This window comes from Polypterus senegalus, chromosome 12, assembly GCF_016835505.1.
Source record: "Polypterus senegalus isolate Bchr_013 chromosome 12, ASM1683550v1, whole genome shotgun sequence".
Classification (NCBI taxonomy): Eukaryota; Metazoa; Chordata; class Cladistia; order Polypteriformes; family Polypteridae; genus Polypterus; species Polypterus senegalus.
In genome coordinates, this window is record NC_053165.1 from 45,024,579 (window position 1) to 45,043,708 (window position 19,130).

The 19,130-nt window shown below is 38.4% G+C and overlaps 1 protein-coding gene across 1 annotated transcript in view; it reads left to right on the forward strand.

Moving 5' to 3' along the window:
- LOC120540697 (NUAK family SNF1-like kinase 1) overlaps positions 1 to 19,130 on the forward strand; it is a 110,836-nt gene that overhangs the window by 61,559 nt on the left and 30,147 nt on the right. Inside the window, exons 2-3 of the mRNA XM_039771680.1 lie at positions 2,224 to 2,344; positions 5,531 to 5,682. Coding sequence (XP_039627614.1) covers positions 2,224 to 2,344; positions 5,531 to 5,682 — 273 coding nt within the window. The remainder of the gene's footprint in view (positions 1 to 2,223; positions 2,345 to 5,530; positions 5,683 to 19,130) is intronic.

The following is a 19,130-nucleotide window of genomic DNA, read 5'->3' on the forward strand; positions in this document are numbered from 1 at the left end:
TCCATCCATCTGTCCAGTGTGAACCTTCTTTCTTCATCTAAACCAGTCATGGTGGGGCTGAAGCCAGTCTCAACACATTAGGCTCAAGGTAGGAACCGATCCTGGTTAGAGCCCTTGCACATCACTCGCTCACACGGAAGCCTATTAAGTGTTGTACGTTCAGTTGGCGCACAGTTGTTTGTGCTGCTACATCACTTCTCCTAGGGTCTTGAGGTTGAACCCCTCACTTCCTTCCTCCAATACATGTGGAGTTTGAATGTTTTCCTTATATTTGTAGGAATGTTTCTTTGCATACTAGAATGTATATCCCAAAAACATGCATAGGTGAACTGGCAGCTCTGAGTTAGTCCTTCATGTATGTGACAGATGTTTTGAGATAAGACAGACAGAACTTTTGATGTAAGGAAAAGCAGAAATGTTTAGGTAAGTTGGTGATGTGTTGCACATTTATTAGCATGTGCAAGTAAGAAGTTCATGCGGTGGGTTGGCACCCTGCCCGGGATTGGTTCCTGTCTTGTGCCCTGTGTTGGCTGGGATTGGCTCCAGCAGACCCCCGTGACCCTGTGTTCGGATTCAGCGGGTTGGAAAATGGATGGATGGAAGTAAGAAGTTCACTGTGGCTTTCTACGTGTGACAATATTGGCTCAATGAACCTTATGAGCACGAGTGACTGCATGCAGGATTCTGTCTTGCTGGGGAGCAGTGCACAGTCCCAGTAGTATCAGAATGGGCCTGATCCACCCTCGCTGTTCAGTCAGTGCAGTCAGCGTCAGTGCATTAGCAAACAAGGGTGTCCAGCATGAGACTGGTGTCTCTCCAGAGATACACCTTGCATTTTGCGTAGGATTTGTCCCTACAAGCCGCTAAGGCACTTTAAGCACTTTGAACTACTGTTTGTATGAAAATGTGCTATATAAATAAATGTTGTTGTAAGGCCTAGCTACTGAACTCAATCCATGAAGGGCCGCAGTGAATGCAATGTTTTAGTTCCAAACAACTGATGTCAACTGGACTCTTCTCTTAATTGAATATGTAATTATTTGCCAGTTTCATCCTTTATCATTTCAATCCAGAAATGCACCATTGGATAGTGTAGTAATTCAGCCCGGACACAAAGCAGCAGACACAGAATGTCCCGAAAGCGCACGTTTTTATTTACAGTTCCAGCAAACACCACAATGACAGTGCACCAAACACTCTTGATCAGTCTGTTTCTCCCATCTGGACTTTGTCTTCTCCCTCCCAACTCCGGCTCATCTACTCAAGGGAGGGGCCTCTTTTACAGCCACCCGGATGTGCTCCAGGTGTTCTGTGACGGTCTTCCAGCAGCACTTCTGGGTGTGGCGGAAGTGCTGACATCTGGGGCTTTCCACTCCTCCTGGCGCGCCCTTGTGGTGGCCATGGGACCCAATAGGGTTGAGCTTCCATGCTCGGTTCCTGTGGCCTCCATACAGACCAGGGCAGCTGCCCTCTCATGTACCAGACAGAGGTATGGACCCTCTCCCAGTCCTTCCAGGTGTCCTGGCTGGGGGTTGTCCACCACAAAAGGAATTCAACATGTATGACTATGCTGCATTGATCTCTTTTCACATATTTGACTTTTATCCTTCTTTAAAAAAAAGTCATTTCTAACTATTTCCTTATTAAAAATAACCGGGACAAAAATGACAATGAAGTAGCTACTTCTGTCATTTGCACCCGTGTCTGCTACCTGTTACCTGACACTATTTGAAAAAATGGAGGCTGCTTCTGATTAAGCAATTCAATGTGAAAGTTATTTTTTATTTCCAGAACTTTAAATAACCAGAGTTCTATTTCTTCTTTTTAGTGCACTTTTTTTTTATAAAGCTTGAACTAAATCTAAATTGTATCCAAATAAAGATAACAAAAAAAGAGAGGACTCCAGCACTAAATGCTAAAGAGAAGCAGTTCTTGCAATAACATTTCCACCCATGAAACCATTAGTAGATAACTACTCAAATAAAAATAGCATTTGAAAATAAATAACACGGCAAAACCTCAGCATCTGGAAAATGTAATCTCTTTTTTTTTTTAAATACAATAAAAGGTAAATATTATTGTGTAGGTCCTTAGGAGGGTATTTTAGAGGTTGGTTTTAGTCATCAACCCACTGAGTGGAACATGATGTGAATAATCGGAATCTTGTAATTTTAAACTTTTTCAAATTTAACTGACTTTTAAAGTTTCTTGGTGTTTTTGCAGGTTGCCATAAAATCCATACGCAAGGACCGCATCACTGATGACTTGGACAGAGTGCACATTCAAAGAGAGATTGAAATCATGTCATCCCTCAGGCACCCTAACATCATTTGTATTTATGAAGGTCAGTGATTATCACGCTATACATCTTTGCTGTTATTTATAACATATTTTGAAACCCAGATGTTGAATTTTTGACATGATGGAACAGTGGTTTGTGGTGCCAAACCCAAGGTGACTGGGGTTAAATCCTGCACCTAATCGCCGTTTGTGAAGTCTGTATGTTCTACGGGTGTCTGTGGCTTTTTTATTCTTAAGTTACTACTTTGTTCTTCCATATTTCAAACATATTTGTAGTATGTTAGGTTAATTGATTAATCTAAATTGGCAAAGAGTGGATGTTTGTTCTAGAGTGCCCACATTTGGACTGGTATTTCATCCAGAGTTGGGTCTTGCCATGCCCCCAGTGCTGGTTGGATAAACTCTTGATCCCTGCACCACCATAATTGAAGTACGTTGCTCTGAAAAACAGATGAGTGGACATTTTTGAATAGGATGAGCTGAAGAGAGTGCAGTTAGGATCAGGTTTATTATGCAATATGCCCGTTTCCTTCTTATAGTACATACAAACGTTCACTCTCTGTGCTATTGAGCTCTACTGCAGTTTAATGGCAGACAAGCAGAAATGAAGTCTATTTGAGTGTTCCTTGCTACCACCAAGGGCTACCATCTTAGACACTGGCTCCCTGCACACTTGTAATACACTGTGTGCACAATTATTAGGCAAGTGAGTATTTTGACCATATCATCATTTTTAATGTGTATATTCCAACTGCAAGCTGTATTAACTTGAATGCTTATTGGATTTAAGCACGTCAGGTGATGTGTATTTGTGTAATGAGGGAGGGTGTGGCCTAAGGAGATCAACACCCTATATCAAGGTGTGCAGAATTATTAGGCAGCTAGTTTTCCTTGGGCAAAATGGGCCAAAAAAGAGATTTAACTGACTCTGAAAAGTCAAAAATTGTAAAAAGTCTTTCAGAGGGATGCAGCACTTTTGGAATTGCTAAGATATTGCTGTGTGATCACAGAACCATCAAACATTTTGTTGCAAATAGTCAACAGGGTCGCAAGAAACGTGTTGAGAACAAAAGATGCAAATTAGCTGCCAAAGATTTGAGAAGAATCAAACGTGAAGCTACCAGGAACCCATTATCCTCCAGTACTTTCATATTCCAGAGCTGCAACCTACCTGGAGTGCCCAGAAGTACAAGGTGTTCAGTGCTCAAAGACATGGCCAAGGTAAGGAGGGCTGAAACCCAACCACCACTGAACAAGAAACATAAGTTGAAACGTCAAAACTGGGCCAAGAAATATCTGAAGACAGATTTTTTCAAAGGTTTTATGGACCGATGAGATGAGAGTGACTCTTGATGGACCAGATGGATGGACCTGTGGATCAGTAATGGGCACAGAGCTCCACTCCAACATGGAGGTGGGGTACTGGTATGAGCTGGTATTTTTAAAGATGAGCTAGTTGGACCTTTTGCATTGAAGATGAACTCAAAATCAACTCCCAAACCTACTGCCAGTTTTTCGAAGACACTTTCTTCAAACAGTGATACAGGAAGAAGACCATGATTTTTATGCAGGCCAATGCTCCATCACTTGCATCGAAGTTCTCCACTGCGTGGCCAGCCAGTAAAGGCCTTAAAGATGAAGGAATAATGACATGGCCCCCCTTCCTCATCTGACCTAAACCCTATCGAGAACTTGTGGGCACTTCTTAAATGCTAGATTTACGGGGGAGAAAAACAATACACCTCTCTGAAGAGTGTCTGGGAGGCTGTAGTCACTGCTCCACAAAAAGCTGATCGTCAACAGATCAAGAAACTGACAGACTCCATGAATGGAAAGGCTTATGACTGTTATTGGAAAGAAGGGTGGCTATATTGGTCATTGATTGATTGATTGATTTTTTTTGAAATGTCAGAGATGTTTATTTGTTTGTTTATTATTCTCACTATAACAGATGAAAATAAACAAGTGAGATGGGAAAATTTTCATTTTTCCTTTAGTTTCATAATAAATCTGCACACTAATAGTTGCCTAATAATTGTGCGCACATATGTATTCCCCTGATGATGTTCACACTCACATTTCCGTTGTGAAACATTCAGGTTTCAGGTTTATTAACATTTTGGATTGACTGATAGCACTGTGTTTGTTCCATATTAAAATTAATCCTCAAAAATACAACTTGCCTAATAATTGTGCACACAGTGTAGACTAAATTAGCTATGACCAGAAAGCAGGAGACAGAGCTGGAGGTTTCAGAGTTAAAGATGTTAAGATTTGCATTGGGTGTGATGAGGATGGACAGGATTAGAAATGAGGACATTAGAGGGTCAGCTTAGTTGGGAGACAAAGTCAGAGAGGCGAGATTGCGTTGGTTTGGACATGTGCAGAGGAGAAATGCTGGGTATATTGGGAGAAGGATGTAAAAGAGAGAACTGTCAGGCAAGAGAAAAACAGGAAGGCCTAGGAGAAGATTTATGGATGTGGTGAGAGAGGACATGTTGGTGATGAGTGTAACAGAACAAGATGCTGAAGACAGGACGGTATGAAGATGATCTGCTGTGGCAACCCCTAACGGGAGCAGCTAAAAGAAGAAGAAGAAGCTATAAACATAAAGAAATCTTGCTAATGGTTTTACTTTTCGTCATAACTTTTTAAACATAAACTGTCCAACTTTCAGGGAAAACGTGAGGGTTGGTGGCAGGATTGGCACTCCAGCCACTGTGAAACACCTCACACTCTTCCACTCCATTCAAACTAGTGTGGTGCTGAGATGTCATGGCTGCACTTGGGTCCTATATTGGGATCCTGAGGTGGTTCGTCGTACTGTATCAGTGCATGCTCCTAACCCGTCCTCCTTTGTCTTATCAATACTGTTATAATTTTTGATGAATGTGAAATCTCTGGATTTGACAGTCAATTCAGGGTCCTTTTGAGCACCCAAACTAAGAAGAGTGGAGTACAGGACTGATTAATGCAAAATAAACCATTGAAGGAGAGGGCTTAACTAACAGCTGTGACAAATGTACGTGTGCATTTGTTTCTGACAGTGTTTAAGTGTCACAAGCCAGCAGGTCGAATAATCCTGGATCTAACAAACTGACTGTCATAGTTTACTCTTTATCACTGCCATTGAAAATTCTGTGCTCATTCAGGTCACTCAGATTCTGCACAGAACAAGAAACGTTTAGAAATGCGGAATATAAATATGTGTATTTGTTTTCCTATGCAGTGTTTGAAAGTAAAGATAAGATCATTATTGTAATGGAGTATGCTAGCCGTGGAGAGCTCTATGACTATGTAAGCAGTCAAATCCGAATTCCAGAGGCAGAAGCCCGCAAATTCTTCCGGCAGATTACATCGGCTTTGCACTACTGTCATAAGGTAAGATGCCTTTGCAGTTTAATGCATTTAAATGAAACTGATTTACCAGTCACCAGACATTTTAGATTTTAGAGACTGAAACAGAGTTCAAAGAGAAGAACTCTGAATTTTTGGATGTGCAGCCTTTAAACACTGTCACTGATGGTCCACATCAGGGAATATAACAATCAATCAGGATTCACTGTTAAGACTTGCCTCTTTCCCTCCAGAATATTTTATCATACTGAACTGTGTTGCTATTAGTTATGTATATCCCTGTTTTGATGCAGTTAAATGTAGGGCTGTGCCAGTGTGCTTCTGCAAAGGAAAAGAAGGTTAAAGGGTTATTTTTCAGGTTAAAGACGCAATGTTTTGGCTGTATAACCTTCATGAGGTATGCAACTGAAAAGGAAAAAGCAGGTAACGTGAAATGCCAGCACATATGAAAGAATAAAGGGTGAGAAAAAGCTGCCATTACAGAAGACAAAATGAGAAATTGAAAAGTTAGTCGGTCATTAAGACCTGGAGAAATATGCAATTGCAGACTGGGAATGAGCTTATCTTTTTCTATGTTTCTTTGAAAAGAGTCATGAAGCACTGTGAAAGAACACAAACTCAAAGATCAGTGTGGCTATGACCAAAGGATGTGAAGTGTTCAGCTTTGTAAGCTCTTTGATTTTAATGGCTAGCTGTCTCCCTGTATCACCTACATTATGTAGATGGCTGGGCACTTCCTACAAGAAAGGCAGTAAATATGATCTTCAGACTTGGAAGAGGCCTGTAGTTTAATATTGATATTTACCAGAGGGACGTGAGAAAAAGAAGAGTATTGTTGGTGACACAGTTGCAAGCGACATAGCGTCCTCTGTTACGGCTCAAAGCCGCTGGTGAGGAATGCGGCTCGACGGAAAACGATCAGTGAACGGTTAGATAAAAAGGCTCTTGTGGAAGGATCAGTCTGCAAAGCTGATGACTTGTGGGAGAGAGAGTTAGGGTGAAATGGGAGGGAGAGCAAGATTCAAGCTGCATTACAGGGGTTCCTCTTAGAATGGGGCGTTTCAAGGACCACTCCTGGCTTGATTGAGGGCCCTGCCCAAATTATGAAAAGGATTTCCTCTATCATTCTGAGAGCTTCATTGCAGACGTGAGCCTCATCAGTGGTTAGGCAGCCACCATTTATAAAGTGTTCTAGATGGAGTAGAGGAACTGCAGGGCAAATGGCTGGTTACCTCTCTGTCCAGGTGCTAAGGATAATTTGTGTGTCTGTTATATCACAAGTTAGGTTATTTGTTACGTTTTTCTTTTAGTTTCTATTTTACTCTGATTTATTGTCCTTTCTTCTATTTAATGCTTTGTTATCTGTTTCATTGTTCTATTCAGGAAAACATTTGCATCCAATGTTATATATACCCTGCTGGTTTTTTTTTCTAAGTCTCTGTAAATATAAATATATAAATGCTATATAAATAAAATGTATTATTATTATTAGTGATTGTTAAGGTCATGGTAGAGTAGTGCTAAATAAAATCCATACTTAGAAAATACTGTATATTTGCTCATTTAAAATAACCAATGTTATTTTGTTTTATAATAAATTCTGTGCTGCTGCCTCGCAGTTAGGAGGCCCGGGTTCGCTTCCCAGGTCCTCCCTGCGTGGAGTTTGCATGTTCTCCCCGTGTCTGCGTGGGTTTCCTCCGGGCGCTCCGGTTTCCTCCCACACTCCAAAGACATGCAGGTTAGGTGGATTGGCGATTCTAAATTGTCCCTAGTGTGTGCTTGGTGTGTGGGTGTGTGTGCCCTACGGCGGGTTGGCATCCTGCCCGGGATTGGTTCCTGCCTTGTGCTCTGTGTTAGCTGGGATTGGCTCCAGCAGACCCCCGTGACCCTATAGTTAGGATATAGCGGGTTGGAAAATGGATGGATGGATGGATAGTACATGTGATAAAAAGTGATTTTTCCATTAGGACATAGCTAGCTGTGTGCATTTGAGAATGTGGAATAAACAATAATATATTATATAATATATTTTTCTGAGGCTAGAGCAAATAAACATGTTGAATGTTGAAACCTAAATATATTTAAACTATAACCTAGTTTGATGCTTTCTTTAATGTGTGGCAATATACAAATAAACAGTGGGAATTATTGACTCTTTCCCACATTTTACATTTGCAGAAAACGTACCAGTTCTGGGGATTAGAGTGTAGTATTTATTAAATTAAGGCTCAACTAGCACAAATACATAGGATATCTTCGAAGTTATGATTCATTTCTATACTGATGTGGTTTTTACTTTGACACTCAACATGATATGGAAGATGAATGTTAATCCTTGAAAGTTAATCAGAAAATAACAGTCCTGGTCAGTGAACAACAGATGAATAAGTGGGTGACGGCCGAAGGCAGAACTGTAATCCCTCACATCCAGACGGCTCCTTCAGATGGGCCACATGACTCGGCGAAGCAAGCTTGGTTGCATTTGAAAGCTGAAAGCATGCTGTTTCTCACGGAATAAGAATATCTCCACTAAATTAAAGTCATTGGAAGCTAACTAGCTAAAACTGTGCATATTGTTCCTGAATGTTCATCCATTTTAAGGGTCATTCAGAAAATGAATGTGATATTTTATAAGAAGATGCAAATTTCATGTGTAGCAGTAAGAGAACAATTGTATTTCATTTAAATACCTTATTTATGATGCTAGCATCCTGAAGAGAATGGAGCTTAGTTTAGCAGGTTATGCTAATTTATTATGTTAAACTGAAATATGTTACTTCCTGCCAATGCTATTATCCTATTGTTTTAAGATTACTCTTCATGGCCTGTGGTCTTTACATAGTGATAGCCTGTATACTATTTTAGAACATAAATGCTAATTCATTAGAAAATGATTGTAGAACAAATAGACTAAAAAGAATTCTTTGGAGGATATTCCTGTTAATTCCTTGGCTTGTGTTTGTACTCTGGCAACCATTTCAGTTGTTGAAAGATGGACTTGCCTGGCTTTTAATCCACAGACGTGGGGCGTTGCATGCAAATGTTTAGTTTGTGCTTTGGCAATGTGTGCAACCACCACTGAAAATGTTATTGTTCCCAATTTAGGAAACTTTAGTTTTCAATCCCAGAATAGATGGTGCTATGCCAGGTGATAAGAGGAGAGTTTCTCAAGCAAGACTTGATAAATCCGAGAGCGACCATCTGTGATTCATTTAGTCCGCAAGACGAATGGAGGTCAAATCAGGCAATTTGCAAAACCAAAGGGGAAATGATCTGCCTGGTCTGTCAGTGCACTAATGTGTTCTGCTGCTTGGCCATGAAGCTAGAAAGATTTATAATACAGCTGCTGGTTTGAAATTTTGAGAAGTTATTTCTTGACAGTTACTAAAGTGGGATAAACTATACATCTATAGACAAATGATTAGCATTTGAAATTAAGAAAAACAAAACTGTATTTTAAGTTTAAGATGGGTGTGATATGATGCACAGTTCAAGTTCAAGCACTTTATTGTCTTTGTGTAACACAACGAAATTTTTGTGAAAGCCCCAAGGTGCATTTAAAGAAAAGTCAAATAATTCCAAATATGTCGTATACAGTGATCAAGTAACCAGAGCAAATTATTATTGCTCAAAGTACAGCAGCATAAATTGTTCTTGCACCTATTAATGAATAGTACATTACATATTATATATTGTATTACGTTAGTATATTGCACTTTACCAGCATAGCTTATTGCACATGTTCAATAATTAAAAATGATCTCAGACTGAGGACGTTCAGAGTTAAGAAAGTTTATGGCAGATGGGAAAAAGCTATTTTTTAGTCTGTGCGTACACGGATTGACCTAAAGTGTCTTCCTGACGGGAGGAGCTCAAACAAAGAATTTCCAGGATGAGTTTTGTCCTTGAGAATGTTTTTGGCCCTTCTTACACAGCGAGTCTTATACGAGAGTTTGAGTGATGGCAGTTCAGTCCCATTAATGGCCTCTGCTGTTTTTACGACCCGCTGCAGGGCTTCTTTAGCAGCCTTGGTGCAGCTGGTGTACCAGGCCATCATGTACCCAGACATACACACTCATGTACTGTATGACATGCTCCAAGTGATGCATTGCATAATAGTAACCAAAACGTGACACAGCTGATGACATTGTGCAATGCCAAATTGGTAAAAACGATTGAAATTAATTTTCAAAATATTATCATATCCAGTTAACACATAATTAATTGCTTAAATTGTAATTTTTACCTGTGATAGTGATAATTGTGTTTTGAATGTTAAGAAATGATTTAACTAAATGGATTCACCATTTCTGTTAAAGGCTATCAAATCAGCTAGTGATATAAATCTGCACTTTTGCTCACCAAATGTCCTTGTTTCTCCGGAAATTTCCTCATTTTACGAGGCTATCTGGGTGTATTTTATAATACTGCCAGTTTGTCTGGATTTTTCACACTTCAGCCCTAATGCGCAAATCCCTTCCTTATATGGATTAAAGCTCCAAGGGGGTCCCCACCACACTAATACGGAAAGTCCAAGTGAGACGAGCACCTCCCACCTGATCTGACTTAAAGGAAAACCTCCAAATCCTTTTAGATTTTCGTGTCCTCTATTTTTTTTTTTTTTTTGGCTCTTGAAATATGGTAACCCCACCTGTAGAAGAGACTGTCCCCTTCTCTGTCTGTGTAAAATCAAAATTACTGTTGTAACTCATGCAGAAGTGGCTATACTCAAGTAAGAATAAGCACTATATTCAGCATACTGCTAGACCTTGTTTTATTGAACTTCCTCTTGTATGCAGTGTTACTTTGTCAGCTAAGACAGCAAGCACGAATATCAATTCCAACACAATACTAAATGGCATGTAACGACTGCTGTCCCATCTACATTTACCTTCCTACTTTCTTTCTGGTGATTTTGGCTCGCGGGTGATGCTGCAATAAGTAAAGCAGGGTCAGAGAATGCATGGATGATCCGTGTATATGTGTGACGTAATGCTGAACGACTGGCTTCTAAACAAATCTGAAAATATGTTCTTCCTCTAAAAGAAAGTCCATGTCTTTACCTTGCTTTGTCTATACTTGAGGCTCGTAAATCCATCAATGTGTGTTGTTATTCTTTACACGTATTCTTTAACTACAAGTAATGAATCTTTTCACATTCTGCTTTATTACCATTTCTACGGTGTTACTAAATCCTGCTTTTTAGTCTGTTTTTAATGAAGTGTGGCCTATAAAAGTCAAAAATGATTTAAATCTTCATCTCTGTTTAACGTATTTATGTACATTTTATAACAATTCTTGATGTCCTTTTGGAAGTCCAGTTAAAACTTCAAAGTTTCTCTACTCAGGGAGGTATGTTGTTGAATCAAAGAGCTTGTCAACTTGGTGTAGAGTCAGCTGATAAGACTGTAATGGGAACAAAACAATATAACGTTCTCAAACCCGCTTAATCCAATCCGAAGGTCACGGAGAGGGGCAAAAGATCTAACCGAATTCTTCCAAGCAGCTGACAAAACTGAAATATTACTTTGATGTTTTAAAGACTAAATCTGTACTCGGAGGGTATGTAGACGCGTGCTTTTAATGTTGTCTTCACATAGATATAAGGAAAAATGACCATTTTCAAATGTTATTTTTACTAGCATATTACTAGCTATCCTCTGCATGTATAAGATTGGAATACACTTCTCTGATTTATTTTTCAGATTTAAAAAAATGCAGATATTGCATTGATAGTGAATTGGGAGTGGGAGATGAACTATCTTGAGAATTTGTAGGTGGAAGAATATAACCTAAAAGAATTAGGATACTAAAAACATTTGAATTTTGAATTCCAGCTTCTACTTACAATATTGAAATACTTCAGATAAATTAATATTGGCCGTAGACATTTTGGTTAGAAGTGTTGTAAGCAGGAATTGCTTAGCATTGATGTGATCTTCGGTTTGTTCTTATGCTGGATAAGGCTGCCAAGACGGATCTCAGCAGCCTTCTTTCTGGCCATCATAGTGTAGTCTTCTTCTAAATTCAGTAATTATCTGATAGGTGGCACTGGAAGTCACAAATTATAGGCATTAGAAACAAACCCACAGTTTAGTGTTGATCTTTGAGTTATTTGTTTTAATTAAAGATTGATGCTCTCAAAATATTAAGACACATCGATTGAAACAAATTGAAAAAAGCAAATAGTTTTAATCTCTAACAGAAAACAGCCTTCGTAGAAAACAAAAGTATTCTATAACTTATGTGGAACGAAAACAGAGTAATACGTTTAAATAGACTTCCACCAGACCTTTTAGACAGATAATCCATCAAATTGAAAAACAGACAACATTGCAAACTAATGCATGTAGTATCTTAATTACATATTTCAGACAATAGCATTCTTTCTATTTGTGATGGAGTTTTACTTTAAAGACACCAGAGAATGTAGAAAATGGATTACTGAGATTAAGATAGAGACCAGCATTTCTGGATTCTTCCATCCAGATTTAGCTACACAACTGCCGAGTTAACGCTAATCGAAAGGCCTGTTTTTGCTCTTGTATTGCTAGTAGTATGGCACCTTCCATTGTACGAGCATTTTTCAAATCCTTTCAGTCCAATTTAGGAGTTGGCACAATGGACACAGGTCATGAAAGAATTCTGGGTAGTGTGCCTGTCCTTCGCAGGGTGAAAGCCAAATTGGAATTGCAAATTGACCTAACACACATGTCTTTGGGGATGACAAAAAATCACCAACATGGAAGAAAACACATGCAGACTGGGAAGAACTTTTAAAGTCCATATGAACAACAACCAGCCACGGAGTTTAATGAACCCAGGATGCTCAATTGTGAGGTTGCAATATTGTTCACTGCATCACCCTGCCACCCCTAACTCTGTAATAAATGGTGAAAATATAATGTCTTGAAGTTAAATCAAATACAAAAAAATGTTATATATTTCTGTGTTTTTGAAAAATGCAAAGTTTTATTATAATGAGCACATAGTAATTTATCCATCCATTATCCAACCTGCTATATACTAACTACAGGGTCACGGGGGTCTGCTGGAGCCAATCCCAGCCAACACAAGGTGTAAGGCAGGAAACAAACCCCGGGCAGGGCGCCAGCACACCGCAGGGCGAACACACACACACACACACACTAGGGACAATTTAAGATCGCCAATGCACTTAACCTGCATGTCTTTGGACTGTGGGAGGAAACCCACGCAGACACGGGGAGAACATGCAAACTCCACGCAGGGAGGACCCGGGAAGCGAACCTGGGTCTCCTAACTGCAAGGCAACAGCACTACCCACTGCACCACATGTGCCAACGTGCCGCCCCATAAAAATTTAGTTGATTATGATTACTGCTTACTTAAGTACTGCAGCAACCTTTAAATTAATTACAATTGCTCAAGAATAATAATGTGGATGAGGAGAAATGATCAAATTATGTATAATAAAATCATTTAAAGTAATTAAGAACAAATAGTATATGTTCTAGAGTACACTACATTAAAGCTGTAATTATGTTTAAAAACCTGATTAGATTATAAGACCTAAGTAATATGCGAGTACAGCTTTAAATAATAGAATGAATAAACTACAAGCAGAAATGGCAATGTTAATGGGATATATAGCTGTGCTACCATTTAATGTACAGTTTCTCTAATTATAAAGCACTTCAGCGGCCACAAGTTATTAAAAATAAATTAGAGAAATTTGAGTAAGTCATTAACTAAACTTTATATGCTTTAGAAAAAGTAGATAACAGAGTAAATTTCCAGATTATTAACATCTAACTCGACATGGCCCTGAGCAGAATAAGTGGATTCCAAAAATAGCTGCACAGATAGATTCATAATTAGATGGCATATTTTTACACTGATATATATATCTAGCTTGTGTCAAAGTGCCTTTAAGAATATCTCATTTTATTCTTAGAACTATTGTTAAATGTTTGTCACATTTCTGCCATTGCATAGATTAGTCTTTGTAACATTCATCCACCCATCCATTTTCTAGATGTACTTTGTCCAATTATTGGATTTCGAAAGTCGACCGTTACATGCTGCCATACCTGTATGGGTCCTCAGCTCATCACAGGGCACACGCACACAACTAGATCCTCTTAACCACGACAATTTGAAGCTACTTTGAAATCACATTTGGTGATTTTAGGGTGTGGGGCACAACAATAGTACCTGAAGAAAAAAAAAAACAATAGCACAACTGATGCTGTGAATTACACTCCTTGAAATTTTGAAGAAAAGTGCAGCTACTACAGGTACAGTATCAAATCCATTTTTAACTATACAGGCCCAATCTGAATTATTTAGGTATTGCTGATAGTGTTATATATATATATATATATATGTATGTGTGTGTGTGTGTGTGTGTGTGTGTATATATATACACACACACTCACCTAAAGGATTACTAGGAACACCTGTTCAATTTCTCATTAATGCAATTATCTAATTAACCAATCACACATCAGTTGCTTCAATGCATTTAGGGGTGTGGTCCTGGTCAAGACAATCTCATGAACTCCAAACTGAATGTCAGAATGGGAGAGAAAGGTGATTTAAGCAATTTTGAGCGTGGCATGGTTGTTGGTGCCAGACGGGCTGGTCTGAGTATTTCACAATCTGCTCAGTTAATGGGATTTTCACAATTTCTGTTGAGACATTCAAATGGTAGAGTCAGAATTTGACGTAAACAGAATGAGAACATGGATCCATCATGCTTAGTTACCACTGTGCAGGCTGGTGGTGGTGGTGGTGTAATGGTGTGGGGGATGTTTTCTTGGCACACTTTAGGCCCCTTAGTGCCAATTGGGCATCGTTTAAATGCCACGGGCTACCTGAGCATTGTTTCTGACCATATCCATCCCTTCATGACCACCATGTACCCATCCTCAGATGGCTACTTCCAGCAGGATAATGCACCATGTCACAAAGCTCGAATCATTTCAAATTGGTTTCTTGAACATGACAATGAGTTCACTGTACTAAAATGGCCCCCACAGTCACCAGATCTCAACCCAATAGAGCATCTTTGGGATGTGGTGGAATGAGAGCTTCGTGCCCTTGATGTGCATCTCACAAATCGCCATCACCTGCAAGATGCTATCCTATCAGTATGGGCCAACATTTCTAAAGAATGCTTTCAGCAAAGGGCGAAAGGGGGTCAGACACCGTATTAGTATGGTGTTCCTAATAATCCTTTAGGTGAGTCTATCTATCTATATCTATATCTATATCTATATCTATATCTATATCTATATCTATATCTATATCTATATCTATATCTATATATATATATATATATATATATATATATATATATATATATATATATAATCTCTGAAGATAGCAAAAGTCATCCCAAACATTGATAAGTGCAACGCCGTATGTTAAAAGATGAGCTGCTATAAAGTTTAAGGGTGTTAGTTCTGACATGAAGATTTCCAGGTTCTATGAACACTTGCACCTGTATGACTAACAGAAATTATATCTTTGAATATATCTGGGTAACATCAGCTATTTTTGCTATAATTAATCAAGAAAAAATAAATATGTGAATCATTATGATTTTGTTTATTTAATTCATACAACATTTATTGAAGATCAGCTATCAATCATTTTAAATACATTGTAAAAGAGAACACAAAGACAAGAAAAAGGCTTGGGGATCACCCCGTATATTGTCTGAAGTTCTGCTCTGTAGAGTAGTCTTAAAAAACTGAGTCCTGAATGGAACTGACTGGGAAGGGCGGAAGGGAAGAGGAGGGTCTAACAGGGCACTGGCGGAAGTGAGGTCAGCAGGAGGGCGTGGTCTGGAGAAGGAAGTGTAAATGAGTTAGGCTGTAGTCAGTCTTCTCTTCTGTGGTTCTGCAGAGGAGGGAGAGGAGACGTTTGCACACTTCATCAACCCCCTGCCTCTTGTGCATGTGTATGTGACAACATATTCTTCTTACCTGAAGACAACTGACCTAAAACCAAATAATATTTTAATTTCATAATACACAATTTATCAAGAGAATTTGTTGAATCCTCAACAAATCCATTCAATAGCCTGCACTTAGTTACCACTTTGCATTCTTCAAGCTTGCTGTAAAATGTCCTTAAATTAAAAATGGGAACATCTATAATATGTATGTGAAATATAAACCCCTTTGTAATTAAAAATCACATCTATGGTAAAAGGAAATGCTGCTGGGAATTTGCTTTTATTCCCTGGATAACCATCATGCCAACTGATCTTCTAGGCAGCAATTCCCAATTATATCAAGCTTTGCAGCTTTTCAATGAGCATAAATAAAGCTTGGGAAGAAACTTTGAAGTGGATCTTTAGGAGACCCTTTCTTACAAGTTGACATAAAGTCGTATTTAAACATCATTTGTAAATTTTATATCCAAACTGACAGTGTTCACTGTGTGCAAAGCAGTTTTATAGTTTAGAGCAGCGGTTCCCAACCTTTTTAGTCTTCCGTACCCCTTTTTATTTATGAGTACCCCCTCTCTTCATTATCCCCACCCATCCCTCAAAAAAGTTATTTTTTATTTTTATTTTTTATTTTCTTAGGTTAGCTAAATAATCAAATGACTCAAATCAACCTAATGACATTTATAGGCTTTTATTTTTGATTTTACATTTTACAATTTATTTAATTTTTTTTTTTTTTATAATAGCAGCCTAACATGAGATCAAAACAAATTAAAACAGCATTAAAATAATTTTTGCCCACAATAACTTGTGATGAAAGTACATAACAATTATTTATCTTGATATACAAGTCTTCCACCGTGGCTCTTAATAATTTTAATGCGATCCTTGAGCATATTTCATAGATCTGTTTTTTAAAATCAGGTTCAAATGACGACAGATATAACCTCAAATCAGGAGCTGCGTCAAGCTTATTGCAATACGATATTTATTCTTAATATATGCATAAGACGAGAATGCTCTTTCAACAAGCTCTGTGTTTGTGAAAGGTAATTAATAAATATTTTATTGCTTTATCGCGGAGTTCTTGGTACTCTTCTTTCACTGCTGCCCAGAAGTCAATAGCATTTCTCTTTTTGAAATCCGATTGTAAAGAAGAATCAGTCGAAAGTTCAATCAATTTTTCTTTTTCAGAAACTGATAGTTTTTCGGCTTGTTGAAAAAACAATTCATTGAATGGATTTAAAATCCAGTTATCTTCACTAATTCTCTTCAGAAAATACTGTCTGAGTGACACCTTAAGTCCTTTTAAGTGAGCTATTATACTGCTCTGTACTACTTTTGACAATTTCAGCTCGTTCACAGATAAGAAACTGTGAAGTGTCTCAAAAACTTCACACTGGTCTTTTTTGATACATGATTCCATCCATCCATTTTAAAACCATCTGAATCCGAACACAGGGTCACGGGGGTCTACTGGAGCCAATTTCAGCCAACACAGGGCACAAGGCAGGAACCAATCCCGGGCAGGGTGCCAACCCACCGCAGGACACACACAAACACACCCACACCCCAAGCACACACTAGGGCCAATTTAGAAGTACATGATTCCCAAAAATACAATTTCTTGATCATAGACTCGATTTTCTCATTTGTACATTTTTTTGGTGTTTTCTGCCATTATCAAAATTATTTTCACGTACTCCCAACTGGTCCGCCACGTACCCCCAGGGGTACACATAACACAGGTTGGGAACCACTGGTTTAGAGAGAGTGATATTTAGAAGGGTCTATATCAGTAAAGTAGGTAGATAAGAGTACTATGTTAATCTCCGAGGGGAAATTAAAAGTGATAATTCATCTGTTATTGTAGGTGATAAATGAACAATCTTTTATTTTAATGTTTGACACATTTTGTTAACTTTGCTTAAAAGAATATTAAATGTTCAAATGAATCCATTCAATGTGATACAGTTTTGTTACTCCAGTTTTTACTGTGTTGCCAGGTGCAGGAAGACGGGACGGATAACGGGAGTAGTTTCGGACACCAACTGGGTTGTCCTGTTTAGTGAATGAAGCTTTAACATAAACCGAATCTTGTAAATCAAACAAACAAATGGCCACTCGTGCTCAAAACAACAGGCAATGCTTTGGGAGCTTCTCTTTAACAAAAGACTCAATTGTTTGGGAGCTTTGTCCAGGGATTCAATCCTAGGACGACTCCATCAAGGTAGCAAGGCAGGCCTAAGTACCCTCATTGGGGGTGTGGGTTCTTTGAGTTGTGATAAGAGAAGGAGAAGAGAACGTCTGTGATAACCTGCCAGAGCAAGAGGGGGCGCTATCACATACCTCGACTGAGCCCGTGAGAAGGTCCCCCAATGTGCATGCCTGACAGCTGACATATTGGCTTTCTCTGACAATGAACAGCACAGAAAAAAAGAAAAATGCTGATGTTTTACCTTTTGCAATAACAGGGTTCATAGAGTATTTCCATTGCTAGCAATTTAGTATCCCCCATTTATCCATTTTCAATTCTACCTAATCCATTTTAAGTTTAGGGAGGAATAAAATTAAAATGAATTGAAAACTGGGATACTGTACATGATATCTCTTTTCTCATGTTAAATTCAGAGACAATAAGCAGTGTCTATAATAAGCTACATTTTAATTTGAAAACATATTTCTGTTATTAAAGCAAAAACTTGTGCTCTAAAAAGTAACGTTAAAAACTAAATTTGTTTCATTACATAAAGTTTTCCCTTGAAATGTAACTTTAGTTACTGAATTTGTCAACAATGTGAATTATAATAAGTAACCAAAGTTCGGCATATTATTAAAGTCAGAGCTTCCATGTACAGTGATTTAAAAAAAATCTATTAGACATTAATTTTTAATATTTCATTAATGTGTATGCCCCCACAAACTTCCCAGTCAAAATAACACCTTTCTATTTTGTATTACTGTTTTTTCCATTTTTTCAAAAATTGCCCCTTTATTGTCACTAATTGTGAACTATTTGCACTTACAGAGAGAGCTTTATGGAGTGTTCTTGTTGTATTTTTTCAGGTCATGTATTATTCATTCCTTTTCCAGCACAACATTTCCATGGACAGGGTTACAGGAAGGCGCTGTAGAATTTGTTTCTGGCAACTACATGATAAGAATATAAATAAGGCCACAAGAACATGTCGGCACATTGCAGGACACTCATACACACACACATCTTGTGGCCAGTCAAACTGACAGCATCACTTGGGACAACGAAAAGAATCGAACGGCCAAAAGAGAGAAAAATGACCATGAGAAGAACAAGTGGGGTCTAAACACAGAGGGGTGTTAATGTTACTCCCTAGACCGTCTGCTTCTTGTCTAGTCCAGGGGAGTTGGTTCACCATTGTTATCCTCCTCCTGCTCCACATTCTGGTCCTTTGGTTATTTACTTATTTCTTGCCCAATTGTTGTTAGGATTTTGAGCATCAAAGAGTTCCCATTAGAGGGTTTTAAAGGCAATGAATTGAATTATTTCATT